The 16679-nt window shown below is 40.6% G+C and overlaps 1 protein-coding gene across 1 annotated transcript in view; it reads left to right on the top strand.

The window, feature by feature from the left end:
* Nucleotides 1–10444: 10444 nt before the first annotated feature.
* LOC125045597 overlaps nucleotides 10445–16679 on the top strand; it is a gene marked incomplete at its 3' end in the record, with an annotated part of 109255 nt that continues 103020 nt past the window's right edge. The window contains 2 exon segments of the mRNA XM_047642962.1: nucleotides 10445–10656; nucleotides 11220–11336. Of these exon segments, the coding sequence (XP_047498918.1) occupies nucleotides 10648–10656; nucleotides 11220–11336 (126 nt within the window).

Genomic DNA, 16679 nt, shown 5'->3' with positions numbered 1-16679 from the left:
AATAAGAATTCGAAGACAACTTGACTCCCTTTTGTGCTTCCGAGCGTGACTCTCTCCGGGGTCTGAAGATGGTGCTGAGGAGAAGGAATTGCACTCATGCTTTCCCGTTCTACCATTATCGCCATCTTCCTCGTTAAAGTTAGTAATCTGGCAGTGTTCTGTTCAGTGATTCGTGTAGTTATCATCATCATGGTCATCGTCATCGTCATCATCATCTTCATCACCATCATGGTAAACATTATATTATTATAAACATTATTATCATAACCTTTATGAGCATAAACATTATCATGACAATTATTATTATTATCAATATTACTATTATCATTAACATTAATATAATTAACATCATCATCATCGCCATCATCATTAACATTATCATTACCATTATTGTCGATAATCGATCCGACTGTGATTCCTGATTACAATCCAGTCATCATGATCTTCTAAGCCCCAGTTCCGCACACCTAAGAAGGCAGCTTCGGAGTTTTACGCAAGAGATTGTGAGGCAAACGCTGAATGAAGAGGACATGTCATCGATGTCAAAGACAAAGAAGTATACGCCCCACGCACGCGCAGACATTTACTCATCCCTATGGACAAGAAAGCATCGACCTCTGAAAAGCCTGACGGAGGCGCGGGAATCCGAGGCGTCAGAAGCGACATCGTACTGAGGCACCAGTCGAAGGCTTCAACTGGTGCACGTAGGTACTCAAAAGGACTAAAAACAGAACTAAAAGTGGCTGACTGCATGAAAATCCAGAAGTAAGAATGTATACGAGATGCGGTTCTCTCCGAAGAACTAAATTTTTCGTTGCAGTATATCTATCCATCTATCTAGTTATCTATATATCATTATCATAAAAGCACCATAAAGGGGAAGTTAGTTTAGTTTAGTCCTTTATTTACCACCCTGGCTAACTGCACAGGCGTGGGCAAGCTGTGGTACATTTAATTCATGGTCATAACATTACATAGTGGTATTACATTGAATTTTAGCCTATAACATTGTTATTGGTACTTTATCAGTTTAAGGAAAGGAACAATTGCACAGTCCTTTACCCACTCATCTGCCACGCCGGCATATAGCTTGGGCGTGGAAAAGCATTAATACATTTGATATGCGGTTATGTGATACTACATTCCAAATTTAGGATACAACATAAGTATATCTTCTAAGACATCAGATGATATGAAGTAGTTACATAGTTCTCGGTACCTCATGCTAGGTGGCCTGAAAGGCTGTAACACATGGCACTCTGAGATATAATGTACTAGTGTTCGCTTATATTCTTCATTACACAGTTTACAATTAGTTTCTTCGACATTACAAACTGTACTGACCTCTTTGTTTGTCACATGCTGACTTTGCTAGGCGATCAGCATGATCATGCCTAGGGATTCCAACATGCGATGGAATCCACACAAAAGTATATTATGGCCTCGTTCTTTTGCACGATACACGTTTATCCTGATGTCATTTGCAATATTTCCCGCACCTTTGTCTAGAGTGTTCAGAGCCTGAAGAGCACTGTGAATCGCAGAAAATGACCCCTGAGCCTTGATTCAATAGAAATTCGGTGGCCATGAGTATTCCTGCCAACTCGGTTTGCATAGTGCTAGCCCAGTCATGAACCCTCCTACAATCCTGGTGCTGCAAAATATTGTTCTTATATACAACAAAAGCGCATCCTGCTCTACTCCCAGACTGCAAGGATCCGTCAGTGTAACATTCCTATGCATTGGAAAGAGTTTCTAGATGCTCATTTATAATTGCAAGTGCATACTGCTTAAGTATAGCAGGGGGGACACTGTCTTTTTTGGGAGCAGTCGTATAATATACACTTATGTCCGACATTTTCCACGGTGGTACAGAACGTCCATGTAGGGTCTTAGTTATGGGTATGTTCAGCTGAGCTAAGTGTTTACACGTTACTTGTACCCATGGATTTGAGTATGAATCGGTGTTGTCATTCAAAGTTAGCTCTTCTATTCTGTGTTTTAGTTGTCTTTGGAACTCTGTACAATGGAGGGGTTCTCTAATTGATTTGACACTAAAAGTGGTATTTATATATAATATTCTTTCATAAACAGAAGGCAAATTAAGTTCTGTTCTCATATTTACAATCCTTGTTGTTCTAGGGGCACCAAGAATAATCCTTATGGCTTCATTTTTTACACTTTCTAGACTAGTCAACTCTGTTTCCTTGAACAATACTAGGTGCAATATGAAAAGTGGATCGAAATCTCCGAAGACTTACCGAGCGAAGGCCAGGCGCCCGAGCTGGAGACGGAATTCCTCCGCAGGACAGACGCCGTGACACAGTCACGAGGGAGGTAGGGAGGGAGAGAGAACAGGAATAAGAATAAGAGAGAGACGGACAGAGGCAGCGGGTAATCGAGAGGACAAGCAAAAGATTAGGAATGAAACCATAAAAAACCCTCTCAATACAAGGAGAGGCATGGAAGGGAGAGGGGAAGGGAAAGGGGAAAGAAGAGGGGAAGAGGGGAGAGAGAGACAGTGAGAGAGAGAGAGAGAGAGAGGGAGGGAGGGAGGGAGAGGGAGAGGGAGAGGGAGAGGGAGAGGGAGAGGGAGAGGGAGAGGAAATGGGAGAGGGAGAGGGAGAGGGAGAGAGAGGAGAGGGAGAGGGAGAAAGAGGAGAGGGAGAGGGAGAGATAGAGAGGAGAGGGAGAGAGAGGAGAGGGATAGGGAGAGGGAGGGAGGGAGGGAGGGAGGGAGGGAGGGAGGGAGGGAGGGGGAAAGAGAGAGAGAGAGAGAGAGAGAGAGAGAGAGAGAGAGAGAGAGAGAGAGAGAGAGAGAGAGAGAGAGAGAGAGAGAGAGAGAGAGAGAGAAAGAGAAAGAGAGAGAGAAAGAGAAAGAGAGAGAGAGAGAGAGAGAGCAATTGAAGCTGGTGAGAGGAGCAGGAGCGGATGACGGTGGAACACGAGGGGAACAAAACACGAGGGGAGAGCACAATAAGGGGAAAGCCACAGCACACGCAGGGCCGCCAGAGGAGGCGAAAGAGGGCAGGACACGCCACGGAAGGAGAGCGAGGACAAGGGAAGGAAAGCGGGGTTGGAGGGGGGGATACACGGGGGAAGGGGGGGGCAAGCTAGGAGAGGAAATATACGGGAGGTTGCAAGACGAAGTAAAAATACACAGAGAAAAGATTGAGGTTGAAGGACCATGGAGAATTTACGTGGGAAATGGGTGAGGTTGCAGGACGAGAGGAGAAGGACGGGGATGGTGAACGGGGGTTGATGGGGATGGAGGAGGGGGGAAGTTGCAGGACAAGGGAGAAATACATGGAGATGAGGGGGAGGTTGCAGGCCAGGGAGGGAATGTGCGGGAGGAGGAGGAGGAGGAGAGGTTGCAGAGTGAGGGAGAATGGACTACGCTGCAGGAGAGAGAAAGCGAAAAGGGAAAGCCAAGAATAAAGGGGGAAAGACGCGGACGGAGACGCTGAAGAGTGACAACACAAGAAAAAACGTTGCCGCTCCGGGCACCAAACTGGCAGGACGCTGGAGGAAAAGATGCCGTTCTGAACACTAAACCTCACAATACATGGCAGGAAAAGGTTGCCGTTCAGGACACTAAACTGACAGGCCAGAAAAAAGATGCCGTTTCGAGCACTTCAACTGACAACAGACAAGGCAAAAAGTTGCCATCTGAATATTGTTCTGGAGTTGTGTAAGCAGGTTAAGATGAACGAGTCACATTGAGGGGAAAACAGGGGGGGGGGGGGGGGGGACGACAGCGCCTCAAAAAGGGAAGCAATCAAAGAGGACACGCAGTCCAAGAGGGGAAAGGGAAGGCGAAGAGGGAAGAGTGATAACATAAGAAAGTAACTCAAATTGATAAAGATGTGAAGAAAAGGGAGATATAGAATAGACAAAGAAGGAAAATGCGAAAAGAGAAGAGCGATAACCAGAAAATGCGAGTCAACACAAACAGTAAATAATAAAAGAAAATTGAAATAAAATGACAAAAAATAAGGCAAATAAATGAAGAATATAAATGAAAACAGACGAAATACAACAATACCTGTGTGAGATTACACATATTTGGAAAATGGAGATGGAAAATGATAAAAGAAAAATGGAAACGCAGAGGAGATGAAGGAGACAGACAAGAGGAGGGGAGAGAGAAGAAGGGAGGGAAAAGCTGAACACTGGAGCGATCAAGGAATAAGAAATAGAGGCAAAATAACGGCCACGGAGACACATACGCGGGTAGGCAGACGGATGGAGGGATGGACGGAGAGATAGATTGTAGAGGGTGAAGATGAGGGAGACGGAGAGGGAGAAGGAGAGGGAGAGGGAGGAAGAGAAGGGGGAGAGAGATGAGAGAGAAAGAGAGGAGAGAGGGAAAGAGAGGAAAGAGAAAGAGAAAGAGCGAGAAAAGGGGGAAGAGAGCGCGAAAAGGCCATTAAAGTCGTGATTTGGGGCAAAACCAAGATCACCAACAGCGAGAAGGGCTTCGAGCGAGCGGCTGGCGATGCTGATGATCCTCATCGGATGCAGAATGGCGGACCGCCCTTCTCCTCCTCTTCTTCCTCATCCTTTCTCTCCCTCTCCTCCTCCTCCTCTTCTTCCTCTTCCTCCTCCCCTTCCTCTTCCTCCTCCTCATCAACATCATCATCATCATCATCATCATCATCATCATCATCATCCTCTTCCTCTTCTCTCCTCCTCCTCCTCCTCCTCCTCCTCCTCCTCCTCCTCCTCCTCTCCTCTTCCTCTTCCTCTTCCTCTTCCTCTTCCTCTTCTTCCTCTTCTTTCTCCTCTTCCTCTTCTTCCTCCTCTTCATCTTCTTCCTCCTCTTCCTCTTCCTATTCCCCCTCTTCCTCCTCCTTCCCTTCTTCTATTTCTTTTCCCCCTCCTCCTTCTTTGTTCATATCTTGCTCCTCTTGTTCATGCTCCTCGCCAATGACCTTTCCTTCGTCCTCAGCCACCATTCATATTCTCCTCCGTTTCTTCTTCTCCTCCTCCTCCTCCTTCTTCTTCTTCTCTTTCTCTTCCTCTTCCTCTTCCTCCTCCTCCGTCTCCTCCTTCTTGAGTTCATTTCTCTCTCGGGTATTCAATATCAGATTTCATCATCCCGTCAAACGGCAATACAACGTTCTTATCACCCTACGCAATTACTTAAGGCAATCAATAGCCTTCAGTTTTTTTGTTTTTTTACTTGATCATATCACCATCACCATCACTCGAATAATGACTCATTTATAAACGATCTCAAAGCACCAATCTACTTCATTGTAAATACGTTTATTCCTTTCTACAGAGAAACAATAATGAAATCGTCTTCCTTTTAATAGTCATAAACACATTTTATTGCGTCACTCCTACTAACATTGTTACTACTGTCACTGAGATTCTCAATTCCGTTTTTTATTTGTCTGTTACGTGCCACCACAGTTTAATGAGTAGTTAGAAATTATGCTTGTCTTCCCTTCTCTCCATGCTTCCCTAAATACATTATAATTCTAATCTGCTCCGTACATTTAAAAGAAAACGCAGTCTTTACATGTAGTGTTTGATGTTAAGCACAGCATTAATAATACATGGTTAAGATAAATTCATCATTAACCTGAAACACATGGCACACTCGTAATGGTAATACATATTTAATGAAATACATTCTCTAGGACTGAAAACTTGATAAAGTTATTCCTGCCTAAACCTTGCGAAATGTGAATATGTCTGAACTGTTGAGCAGATGGTAAAATAAACCTTGCCGAGCGTTTTATAACATATTCAAGAAAGCAGTATAATTTCGCCATGGTTTGGCACCGACACCGGAACTTGTTTTACTTTTGAACAGTTTTAATATTTTCGTTGTGAATGCATCGTACTGTAATTTCGACACTCGGAATTTTGGAATGTTTAAACATTTTTTCGCAGGCTGTCGGATCTTTAATACGATTTGTGAAAATTCTGACAGCGGCAGACATGTATTGCACATGTTTTGGAATCTTCGCCTCAAAGCCCGACAAAGTCATGAAAGTATTTTGAAGTTGACGGACACGCAGCATTTTTGTGTTGGTGAAACGCAAAAAATTGTCAATTTTGTTGAACTGAAGCAATGTTCAATTAACACCTAACACTAATTGACAACGGTGGTCAACATTGGGTCTGGTGCCACACATACAACCGAAGAGTAATCTTCATGCATTTTCATCTCAGTTTTTGTTAGTTTTCCATTTTCCATAAACAAATACATGACCACAGCTTCGCTGCATGACATGCCATACCTGTTGACGGCAGTTCGCAAGGGAGGAGGGGAACTGTCTCTCGAAAGGACACTGACTGCACGGCTGTTAGTGTGAGTGGCGCCGGCGTCCGCCCGCCCTGCCGAACCAGCTATTTAGTCGGTACTAATATTTCATTTAATATTCTCATTGATGATATTTCCTTAACGACGAAGAATTTAACGCTATAGTGACGACGTTGTAGACAGAGCAATTCCATAAACAGGAGCAAGAACAGACATATATGGTATCTGTTTTATTTCCAGCAAATGAGTTGCTGGTTTCGAAATGAATGGAATGAGAGACCAAAGCATTTGAACCGCGCAGTGCATCTCCTCAATAGAAACGCGAGGATATCGTGTCTGTTTCCTTTGTAACCATTGCTTTTATTCTGAAATTGTTATTATCATTGTTATAAGTGTTAACCTGCTTTCCATATGTCACATTTCTCTATCCTATATATTGTTTGTAACCATGCAATTATATGTTAATAGTTACATCACTTATTTGTGTTAAGATACGATCAGAACTCCTGATAATTCTTCCATATTTATGAAATCAATTGTCAATGACTGAAGACGAAAGACAGTAAGAGATATACGACTCGTTTTATTTCAGGCTTTAATACGTTGCAGAGATGGATTTGCATGTTTTGTGTTCTGATGAATGTAAAATCATTAACCAGAGACCAGAAAGCTTTATTTTTTGTGTCAGCAAGTTGTTCGCAGCAATTGTTCTCAACAGTTGTCTGATCTCACAAAAGACAACGATTGTCGATAGAGATATGACTCTGAATAGATATACTATTTGATTGATTTTTTTCACCAGTAAAAAAAAATATATATTTACATATATATATATATATATATATATATATATATATATACATATATCGATATACATTTATTTATATATATATATTTATATATTTTTATTTATATGTATATATATACATGTATACATATGAGTGTGTGTGTGTGTAGTGTATATCTATATCTATCTATACATCTATATATATACATATATATGAATATGTATATATAAATAAGAATATATTTTCTTTTAATAAATATACTTATATATACCTATATAAGTATTTATATATATATACATATATATAGTATATATGTATATATATACATGGTATAAAAACCCACACTGTAAAACTAGATTAAATCTAGTTTTACAGTGTGGGTTTTTATACCATAGTATCAACACGGTAGTGTTTTCTCCTTTCATATATATACATATATATATATATATATATATATTTATGTACATACATATATATTTACATATATAAGTATACACACACACACACACACACACACACACATATATATATATATATATATATATATATATATACATATACATATACATAGATATATATATATATATATATATATATATATATATATATATATTAGGGTTGGTTCATATTACCATCATTATTGTCATGAATATTTTAACCTGTTATGGTTGCAAAAGGAAGTTCGTAATAGTTATAGTAATTCATGCAAATATGTATATATGAATATATATATGTATAATATATATATATATATATTTTTCAATATATATATATATACTTTTCAATAAATATATACTTTTCTCTCTCTATATATATATACACATGTAAGTATTTATTTATACATATTTATATATTTATATACAAATATATATACATGTGCAAAAAAGAAAAATATATATATATACGTAACATATGTGTATATACATATATATATATATATATATATATATATACACATATATGCATACACATATATTAATATGTGTATGAATAAATGTCTAACTTTGTGTGTTTTTTGTGTGTGTATATATATATATATATATATATATATGTATATATACATATATATACATATACGCACAGTATAGATAGGCCTTCATTCATTCATTTGATTATAAACTTAACTATGCGATTTGAATTGCATCTGAGAATATCATTTCTCTATCTCCTTTTTCTAATCCTTGAAAAATATATTTCAGTCCAATTGCTATCACGTCCTACTTATATAAAAGTAAACAAGTGGTATTGATAGTTAAACAGCGTTCGAGATACAGTATTTGAGAATGCATATAGTTCATATCAGTCAGTATACTCCAATTAATGTGTGTCCGTTACTCACATTACTATAAGCAGTAACCTTGTGTCTTTATTTTAATACTGCCTATCAGGTGATGCAGTATTCGATTTTATAAGTATCTGAATTTCATGTTGCTGCCTATTTGAATCCTTTTCTTCTGTATATTGAGTAGGAGATTACAATCTCATAATAAATACACATCTGACTTATTAAAATTACCTGAGTTATCCCTGGAAATTAAAAGTTATTTTCATGAAAGTGTTACGCCTTAATTAGCAAGTTTCTCTAAAAATCTCTCTTGTTTACACTTTCAGCCGAGGCTGAGGATTGATTGGCTCGTGAGTAGATGAATTAATAATCTTGATCAATACTGATTAATCAAGCATGTCAACATAACACTTTTGTTGTATATGTAGACAGGGCAAGTAAATCTGCTACACATTACACACTCTGGTGAATTTTGGTTCAGGTGGCCGGCGCAAATGCACACAGAAGTAGCTACACAAATAAAGGCGTGGTATTCGCGATTAGGAAACGGACAACGAGAGATGATGCTGATACTGTCAATGATTATAATGGGTTTAGCAATAGCAATTGAGAACTCTGTTGGTGATAACAGTGACACCGACGATATATTTAATGATAAAGATTTTAACAAAGATAATGGTAACGGTGTAAGAGATTGATAAAATGAATAAACAAATTGAACAATGATAATGAAAAGGATTGTAATTATTATACTCCTATCAAAAATAATAGCAATAGTGATAATGATAATACCCTTACTGATAATAATGATAATAATCAGTATACATAAACACGCATACATGCGTACACACACACATATATAAATATGTATGTCAATATATATATATATATATATGTGTGTGTGTGTGTGTGTGTGTGTGTGTGTGTGTGCATTTATATATGTATGTGTATATATATGTATATATGTACATACATAATTACATACACACACATAAGTAGGACGTCTTAGCCCTCTCTCGGCAGACCCAAGGGGCTGACTGAAAAAGGGCATCAGCAGGACGTCGCTCTGTATACTCGTATTGTAGAAAAAGAAACGAAAGAAAGAAGACAAGCGCAGCGGAGTAGGAGCCATCTATGGGCGGGGGGGGGGGGGGGGGGCTTGATCCTTCGAGCCCCCCATCCAATATAAAAAAAATGGGGGGGGGGTGAAAAGATATATATGACAAAAGAAACCCATTATTTATTTTTTGAACTGAAGCAAATATCTCTATTAGCCTGTGCAAATGCATTTCAAATTAAATAGAATTACTATAAAATAGCACATTTCTTGCCGATGAATATCTTGTCTACATTGACTTATTTGATAATATGAAATATGTCAAACGATATCAATATAATTCATCTATTCATTTATTTATATTAGCGAATTTCCGTTATTGTAAGACTTCGTTTGAGGGGCCCCTTCCATATATTACACACACACACACACACACACACACACTCACACACGCATATATATACATATATAAATATTTGTGTGTGTGTATATATATGTATATGTATATATACATATATATACATATATATACACATATACATACATATATATACATATATATATTGTATATATATAAATACATATATATATATATACATATATATATATATATATGCATATATGATGATGATGATTTGATGATCATCATCATATACATATATATAAATATATATACAGAGAGAGAAGGGGGGAGAGAGGAGAGAGGAGAGAGAGAGAGAGGAGAGAGAGAGAGAGGAGGGGAAGAGGAGGATAGGGGGAGAGGGAGGGAGGGAGGGAGGGAGGGAGAGAGAGAGAGAGAGAGAGAGAGAGAGAGAGAGAGAGAGAGAGAGAGAGAGAGAGAGAGAGAGAGAGAGAGAGACAGACAGAGATAAAGTGGCAGACAGATTAAGACAGGAACAGAGAGAGAGAGAGAGAGCAACGGAGAGAGAGCGCACGCGAGAGAGAGCGCGCGAGGGCCACGGCGGCGGCGGGCAGAGTCAGCGAGTCAGATTGGCTGTGCAGTGAACACCGCGCGGACACACGGAAGGCGCTCCTCGTCCGCCTTTACTGATACTGAGCCGAGCGACCGCCCTCGCCTCCCCCTCCCTCTTCCTTCCCCCCCCCCCCGCCCCAACGGAGCTTCGAAACCGCTTCGAAACTACCTCGTATCTGCTTCGAATCTGTTTCGAATCTACTACGAATCGCGAGAGTTCATTTCATCGAATCTTTTTGACGCCCTTTCTTCCTGAAGTAGAGTATGTCTCATGTTAGTAACGGAATTCAGCGTCATAGTAATATTTATTCATAATGGTTATGTTGATTATATAGCTTTTTATCTCTTGAGTGTGTGATTTCTATAAAAAATATATTTTGATCTGTGATGCAAAACCAGAAAAATAAGAAAAATAAGATATTTATATTGTATCAGTAATCTCAATCTCTTTGATATTAAAGTGTAATTATGTTATCAGTATTGCCTATTTCCATTTTTACGAGTTTATGAAGAAGGTATAAAAGATATAAATTTTCAAAACACGGTTAAATAGCATAATTTGAATAGATTTATCCCAAACGGTTATAATAAAGACACAACCCCCCACATCTAAAATGGATTCAGGAAACTAAGTGAACATTCGAAAGCAAAAAAAAAAAAAAAAAAAAAAAAAAAAAACTATCTAAGCAAGAGGCCTCTGGGAACCGAAAACAAAACAACAACAAAGCTTATCCCAGGCCTATGTTACCGTCGCGACCTGTTACCCCAAGTGCGCTTTGATCCCATAGCCAGTGTCAGTCCATGTTCCTCCCGTAAAAGTGGTGTTGTTCTTGTAGCGCCTGAGCGGCAGGGGAGGGCCCGACAAGCACCTCGTCGCCATGTCCCGCAGGTTCCTCTTCTTCTGGAAGACGAAGGCGAAGACCAAGAGGAGGCCGGACCAAGAGGAGGCGCTGGTGAGTACCTGTGTGTGTCTGTGTGGGGGTGAGTGGGGGAGGGGGAGGGGAAGAGAGGAGAGTAAGAGTGGGACAGAGGAAGAGGAAGGGGTAAGGAAAGAAGGAAGAGAAGAGAGGGAGAAGGGAAGAGGAAGCGGTAAGGCAAAAGAGAGATGGGAGGAAGAGAGGGAGAGAGGGGAAGTAATCGAAAGACAGAGAGAGGGTAAAAGAGGAATAGGATGATTGCGAAGAAGAGAAAGAGAGAGAGAGAGAGAGAGGAGAGAGAAAAAGTGAGAGAGAGAGGGGGGAGATAAAAAAAGTAGAGAGAGAGAGAGAGAGAGAGAGGGAGGGGGAGTAGAATGAGAGAGAGAGAGAGGAGAGATAAAAAGTAGAGTGAGTGAGTGAGAGAGAGAGAGAGAGGGAGAGAAAGAGAGAGAGAGAGAGAGAGAGAGAGAGAGGGAGAGAGAGAGAGAGGAGAGAAAAGGTAGAGTGAGTGAGAGAGAGAGAGAGGGGGGGAGAGAGAGAGAGAGAGAGAGAGAGAGAAAGAGAAGAGAGTGAGAGAGAGAGAGGGGGGGAGAAAAAGTAGAGAGAGAGAGAGAGAGAGAGAGAGAGAGAGAGAGAGAGAGAGAGAGAGAGAGAGGGGGGGGGGGGAAGTAGAATGAGAGAGAAAGAGAGAGAGGGGGGGGAGGAGAAAAAGTAGAATGAGAGAGAGAGAGAGAGAGAGAGAGAGAGACAGAGAGAGGGGGGGAGGAGAAAAAGTAGAATGTGAGAGAGAGAGAGAGAGAGCGAGAGAGAGAGAGAGAGAGAGACAGAGATAGAGAGGAGAGAGAAACAGTAGAGTGAGTGAGAGAGAGAGAGAAAGAGAGAGAGAGAGAGAGAAAGAGAGAGAGAGAGAGAGAGAGAGAGAGAGAGAGAGAGAGAGAGAGAGAGATGGGGGGGGGAAGAAAAAGTAAAGTGAGAGAGAGAGAGAGAGAGAGAGAGAGAGAGAGAGAGAGAGAGAGAGAGAGAGACAGACAGAGAGGAGAGAGAAACAGTAGAGTGAGAGAGAGTCAGACAGACATAGAAACAGAGAGACGCAGAGAGAGAACAGGCGCTCGACGGGTGTGGAAGGATGGACGTAAGGAGAAAAGTTCACTCAATATGTTTTATTTATGGGGAGCATCGTGTTGGGTCGCACTTGTAGATAAACGTGTTACAGCCCCCCTTGCCGGTCCGCCAGACACACGCTTACCCCGGGACGCCTTCGTTATTCGCGTCCAGGACGCGAGAATGTGATTGAGGGAGTCGCTGTCCTTTCCTTCCCGCCCGTCTGGTCTGCTCTCGCGCGCATGGCCGAGTGTGCGGCTGCATGCACGGCTGCTGGCGGGCGTGTTTGGTTTGTGTCCTCGTGTGGGCGTGTTTGTTTTGTGTCTTCGTGTGGGTGTTTGTTCGAGGTCTGTGTGTGTTTCTCTCATTCTCTCTCTCTCTCTGTCGCCTGCCAGTCTGTCTCTGTCTCTTTATTTCTCTCTGTTTCATTTCGACTATCTGTTTCTGTCTGTTTCTTCACCTCCCTCTCTCTCTGTCTCTTCCTCCCTCTCTCCCTCTCTCCCTCGCCCTCTACTTCTCTCCCTCCCCCACGCCCTCGCTCTCTCCCTCTCTCCCTCGCCCTCTACTTCTCTCCCTCCCCCTCGCCCTCGGTCTCTCCTTCTCCTCCTCCCTTCCTCCCTCCCTCCCTCCTTCCTCTTCTCTCTTCCAAACTTCCTACCAACCCCCCCCCCCCCCCCTCGCGCCCTCCAAGAGCATGCGGACCCCCTCGCCCTTCCTTGGCGACCCGTAATATTCCCCGGTATTTGTCAGCTCCAAAGTGAGAGAACAGGTAATTAGGGAAGGCTTTGCTGAGCATATGAATTCCACGTCTGGTTCCTTCCCGGCGGCGGCGGCGTCCGTGCTCCTCGGGCTTTCCGCGTAAGAATTGGGGCTGACTTCGCTGTGAAAAGCCTTTGGGCGTTTGTAGGGTTTTGGCTTGTTTGTGTTTGTTGGCTTAACTGGCTGCAATATTATACTCCTTTTCTGATCGTAAAGTAGTATTTATCTCCCATACTCTTTATCTAGAAGTACCCATCAAGACCAAGAGTGAAATGGATCCCAAAACAAAGAAACGCCAGTAAAAACAACAAGCAAATATGAAAGAAGCTGACGACACAAAGTGGGAGCGTGTTGGTGCGTCAACCCTCTCCGTAGACGTTGCATAAGGCCTGTTATCCATGCATTATCCAGCCTGTTACACGAAACCCGGCGTTGCTCGAGGCACATTGCAACAAGATGCAAGGTAAGGTTACAGGTGACGTCAACACAGCAACAAGTTCCGGTGCATTGGATTTACTTGCGACAACCCCCACGATGGCGGGCTGGAGGCTGGGTATGAATGTGGGGATGGCTGGCCGCGTCTAAGGGTACTCTTGTTGGAGATGGGGGGAGGCAATGCGGGTATTCTAGGTCGAGAGGCAGCGGTGTGGGGGGGGGGGGGGGACTTATTCTTGTATGCTTGTTTTATGTGATATTTTGAATTTGTTATGGTGTGTACAAGGGTGTAGGTCCCTCATTCGCGCACGAAATGACAAACACTCGCGCACACACACACACAAAGAGTTGACATGATAGTAATGTTCAACTATATTACAGGAAGGGTGACGTTAGACATCTTTCACTTTCACCACTTTACCTTCCCTCCCCCCCTTCTATTATTCACCTCTTTATTATGTGTTTTTCGTGTTTTTCGACAAAGATGACTTTATAATTTTGAACACAAGAAGGACGAGAGGACACGCCAAGTTGAAAGTAAAAAGAGGCGAGAAAGATGTCAAGAAGTTCAGTTTCCGAAACAGAACTATTGAAACATGGAACAATCTTCCAAATAACGTTGCGTGCTAAAAATGAGCTTCTGTTTAAAAAGTTATATGATAATTTAAATATAGCGGACGAGACCATCCGAACTTAGCTCTTCTCCTGTATTGGAACAACTAGGTAAGAACACACACAGCCAAGGGTATTGTGTTCATCTGATTCTCCTCCGCCGGCTCTGCCTCTTCACCTTTCCAAGTGGGTTTAATTCAACACCGGCCTCCTTGGTTACTGTAATTGCCCCCTTTTCTCTGCACTCTAACGGGTTTCTCCATGTGCCACAATTCTGGTGGAGAGTTTGGGGCTAAGCAAGCTTTCTGCTCGATGGGTCCCTAGGCTGTTGAGCCTAGATCAGCAGCAAACAAGGGTAGATCTTTCAATATAAATTTTGAACAAGTGGGATGAGGACTCTGAAGCTTTTCTGCAGAGAATTGTGACATGGCTCTACCAGTACGATCCCGAGGGCAAAATTCAGTCAAAGCAGTGGCTGCCCAGGGGTGGAAGTGGACCAGTCAAAGCAAAATCTGAGTGTTCAAGAGAAAAGGTCATGGCCACTGTAGGATGTAGAGGGGATTTTGCTGGTTGAGTTCCTCGAGAGCAAGAAAACAATTGCATCTGCTTATTATGAATGCGTTTTGAGGAAACTGTCTAAAAAAGATGTAGCTGTGCTACATGAATTTCGACGGGAAATCGTCCGACATCCACTTTACAGCCCTGATTTAGCTCCATCCGATTTCTTTTTGTTTCCAAACTTTTAAAAATCATATGTGAAAGGTAACAATTTTCCATGGGGTTCTGGTCCTGAGGCGTATGGAGCCATCTCTTAGCCATTAATGCTCCCAGGTCCTCCTCGACCCAGAGGAGCACCTGTCTGGCTCCCATATATCGGACTAATAGAAATAAGGGTCGAGGGGACTCTGTAACCTTGGGTAACCTGACTCCTCTTTCCCTTGTATTCATGGCAGACATCTCAGGAAATGGCCCAAAAAGGACCTGTCGAAGGGAAAACTCTAGAATATATATATATATATATATATATATATATATAAATATATATATATGTATATATATGTATATATATACATATATATGTATGTGTATATATACCCATATATATATATATATATATATATATATATATTTATATATACACAAATGTATGTATGTATATGCAGTAGCCTTTATAGCAAGCGACAATGGTAGACAGTGCATGATTCCTTTCAAGACGCCATTCCGAATCATGCTCCTCTGCGGATGCAAATTTTGTTTTAAGAAGTAAACATCTCTGCACTTACTAGTCAGTGTTGATGCATGATAAAAGTACAAATGATTATTCATGTTGTATTTAAACTATTCGTAATATTTCCCGTAGTTCGAAAATTGTCTAAAGTTCCTTATTAACTTATCTGTTGAGCTTTTTCTTGCTTTTTGCAGTGAGCCCGTTTCATGTCAGGATCTGCCTGAATGCGTTCAATACACCGCACTTGGTTATGCTTCTGCGTTCGCTGTGCAGCCTCATCAAATATTTTCGTTACACGCCGGGATGGACCGGCGAGGGGCCGATTTCTGTAATGTTTCGTATCATTATTTTATTTGTTCAGCACTAGCATTGCCGTTCGCTTCACACACACATACACGTAGATACATATAAAGTGTATAATGTACGTTTGTCACACAATTGTCTGTGTGTGTGTGTGTGTGAATATATGTATATGAATGCATTTATATATACTTGTATGCATATATATATGTATACATATATACATGTGTGTGTATATATGAATGTTTGTATATATACATATATACATATATACATGTATACATTATACCTATATAATATATATATGTATATATATATATACATGTATATATGTATACATATATGTGTACACACACACACACACACACACACACACATGTATATATATATATATACATATATATTTGTATATGTATATATATATTATATATATATTATATAGATACATATATATGTATATATTATATATACACATTAATACATATATATATGTATATATGTATGTATGTATTATTTACTTATTTATGAATATATATGAATATTAATATATGTTTATATATATATATATATATATATATATATGTGTGTGTGTGTGTGTGTGTGTGTGTATATGTACATATATATATATACACAAATATACATATATATGTATATATATATATATATATATATATGCATATATATACACTTAAACACACACACACATACATATATATATATATATATATATATATATATATATATATTTAACCCCTTGCCGACGGATACGACGGGTAGACACGTGCTTTGCCCACTGTTAGTACTTGTTTGATTGTTTATACACATAGATGGCTATACTTGTACTAAGTCACCAATGAGCCAGTTAGGAGTACTGCCCGTCTCGCCCGTTCACCCTTTTCTTTGATTTACGAAATATTTTACATTATCTTATTTTGCTGATACTA

This window comes from Penaeus chinensis, chromosome 37 (assembly GCF_019202785.1).
Source record: "Penaeus chinensis breed Huanghai No. 1 chromosome 37, ASM1920278v2, whole genome shotgun sequence".
In the NCBI taxonomy this organism is placed as follows: domain Eukaryota; kingdom Metazoa; phylum Arthropoda; class Malacostraca; order Decapoda; family Penaeidae; genus Penaeus; species Penaeus chinensis.
Note: the sequence above shows the minus strand (reverse complement) of the source record. Positions and strands in the feature narration are given on the sequence as shown.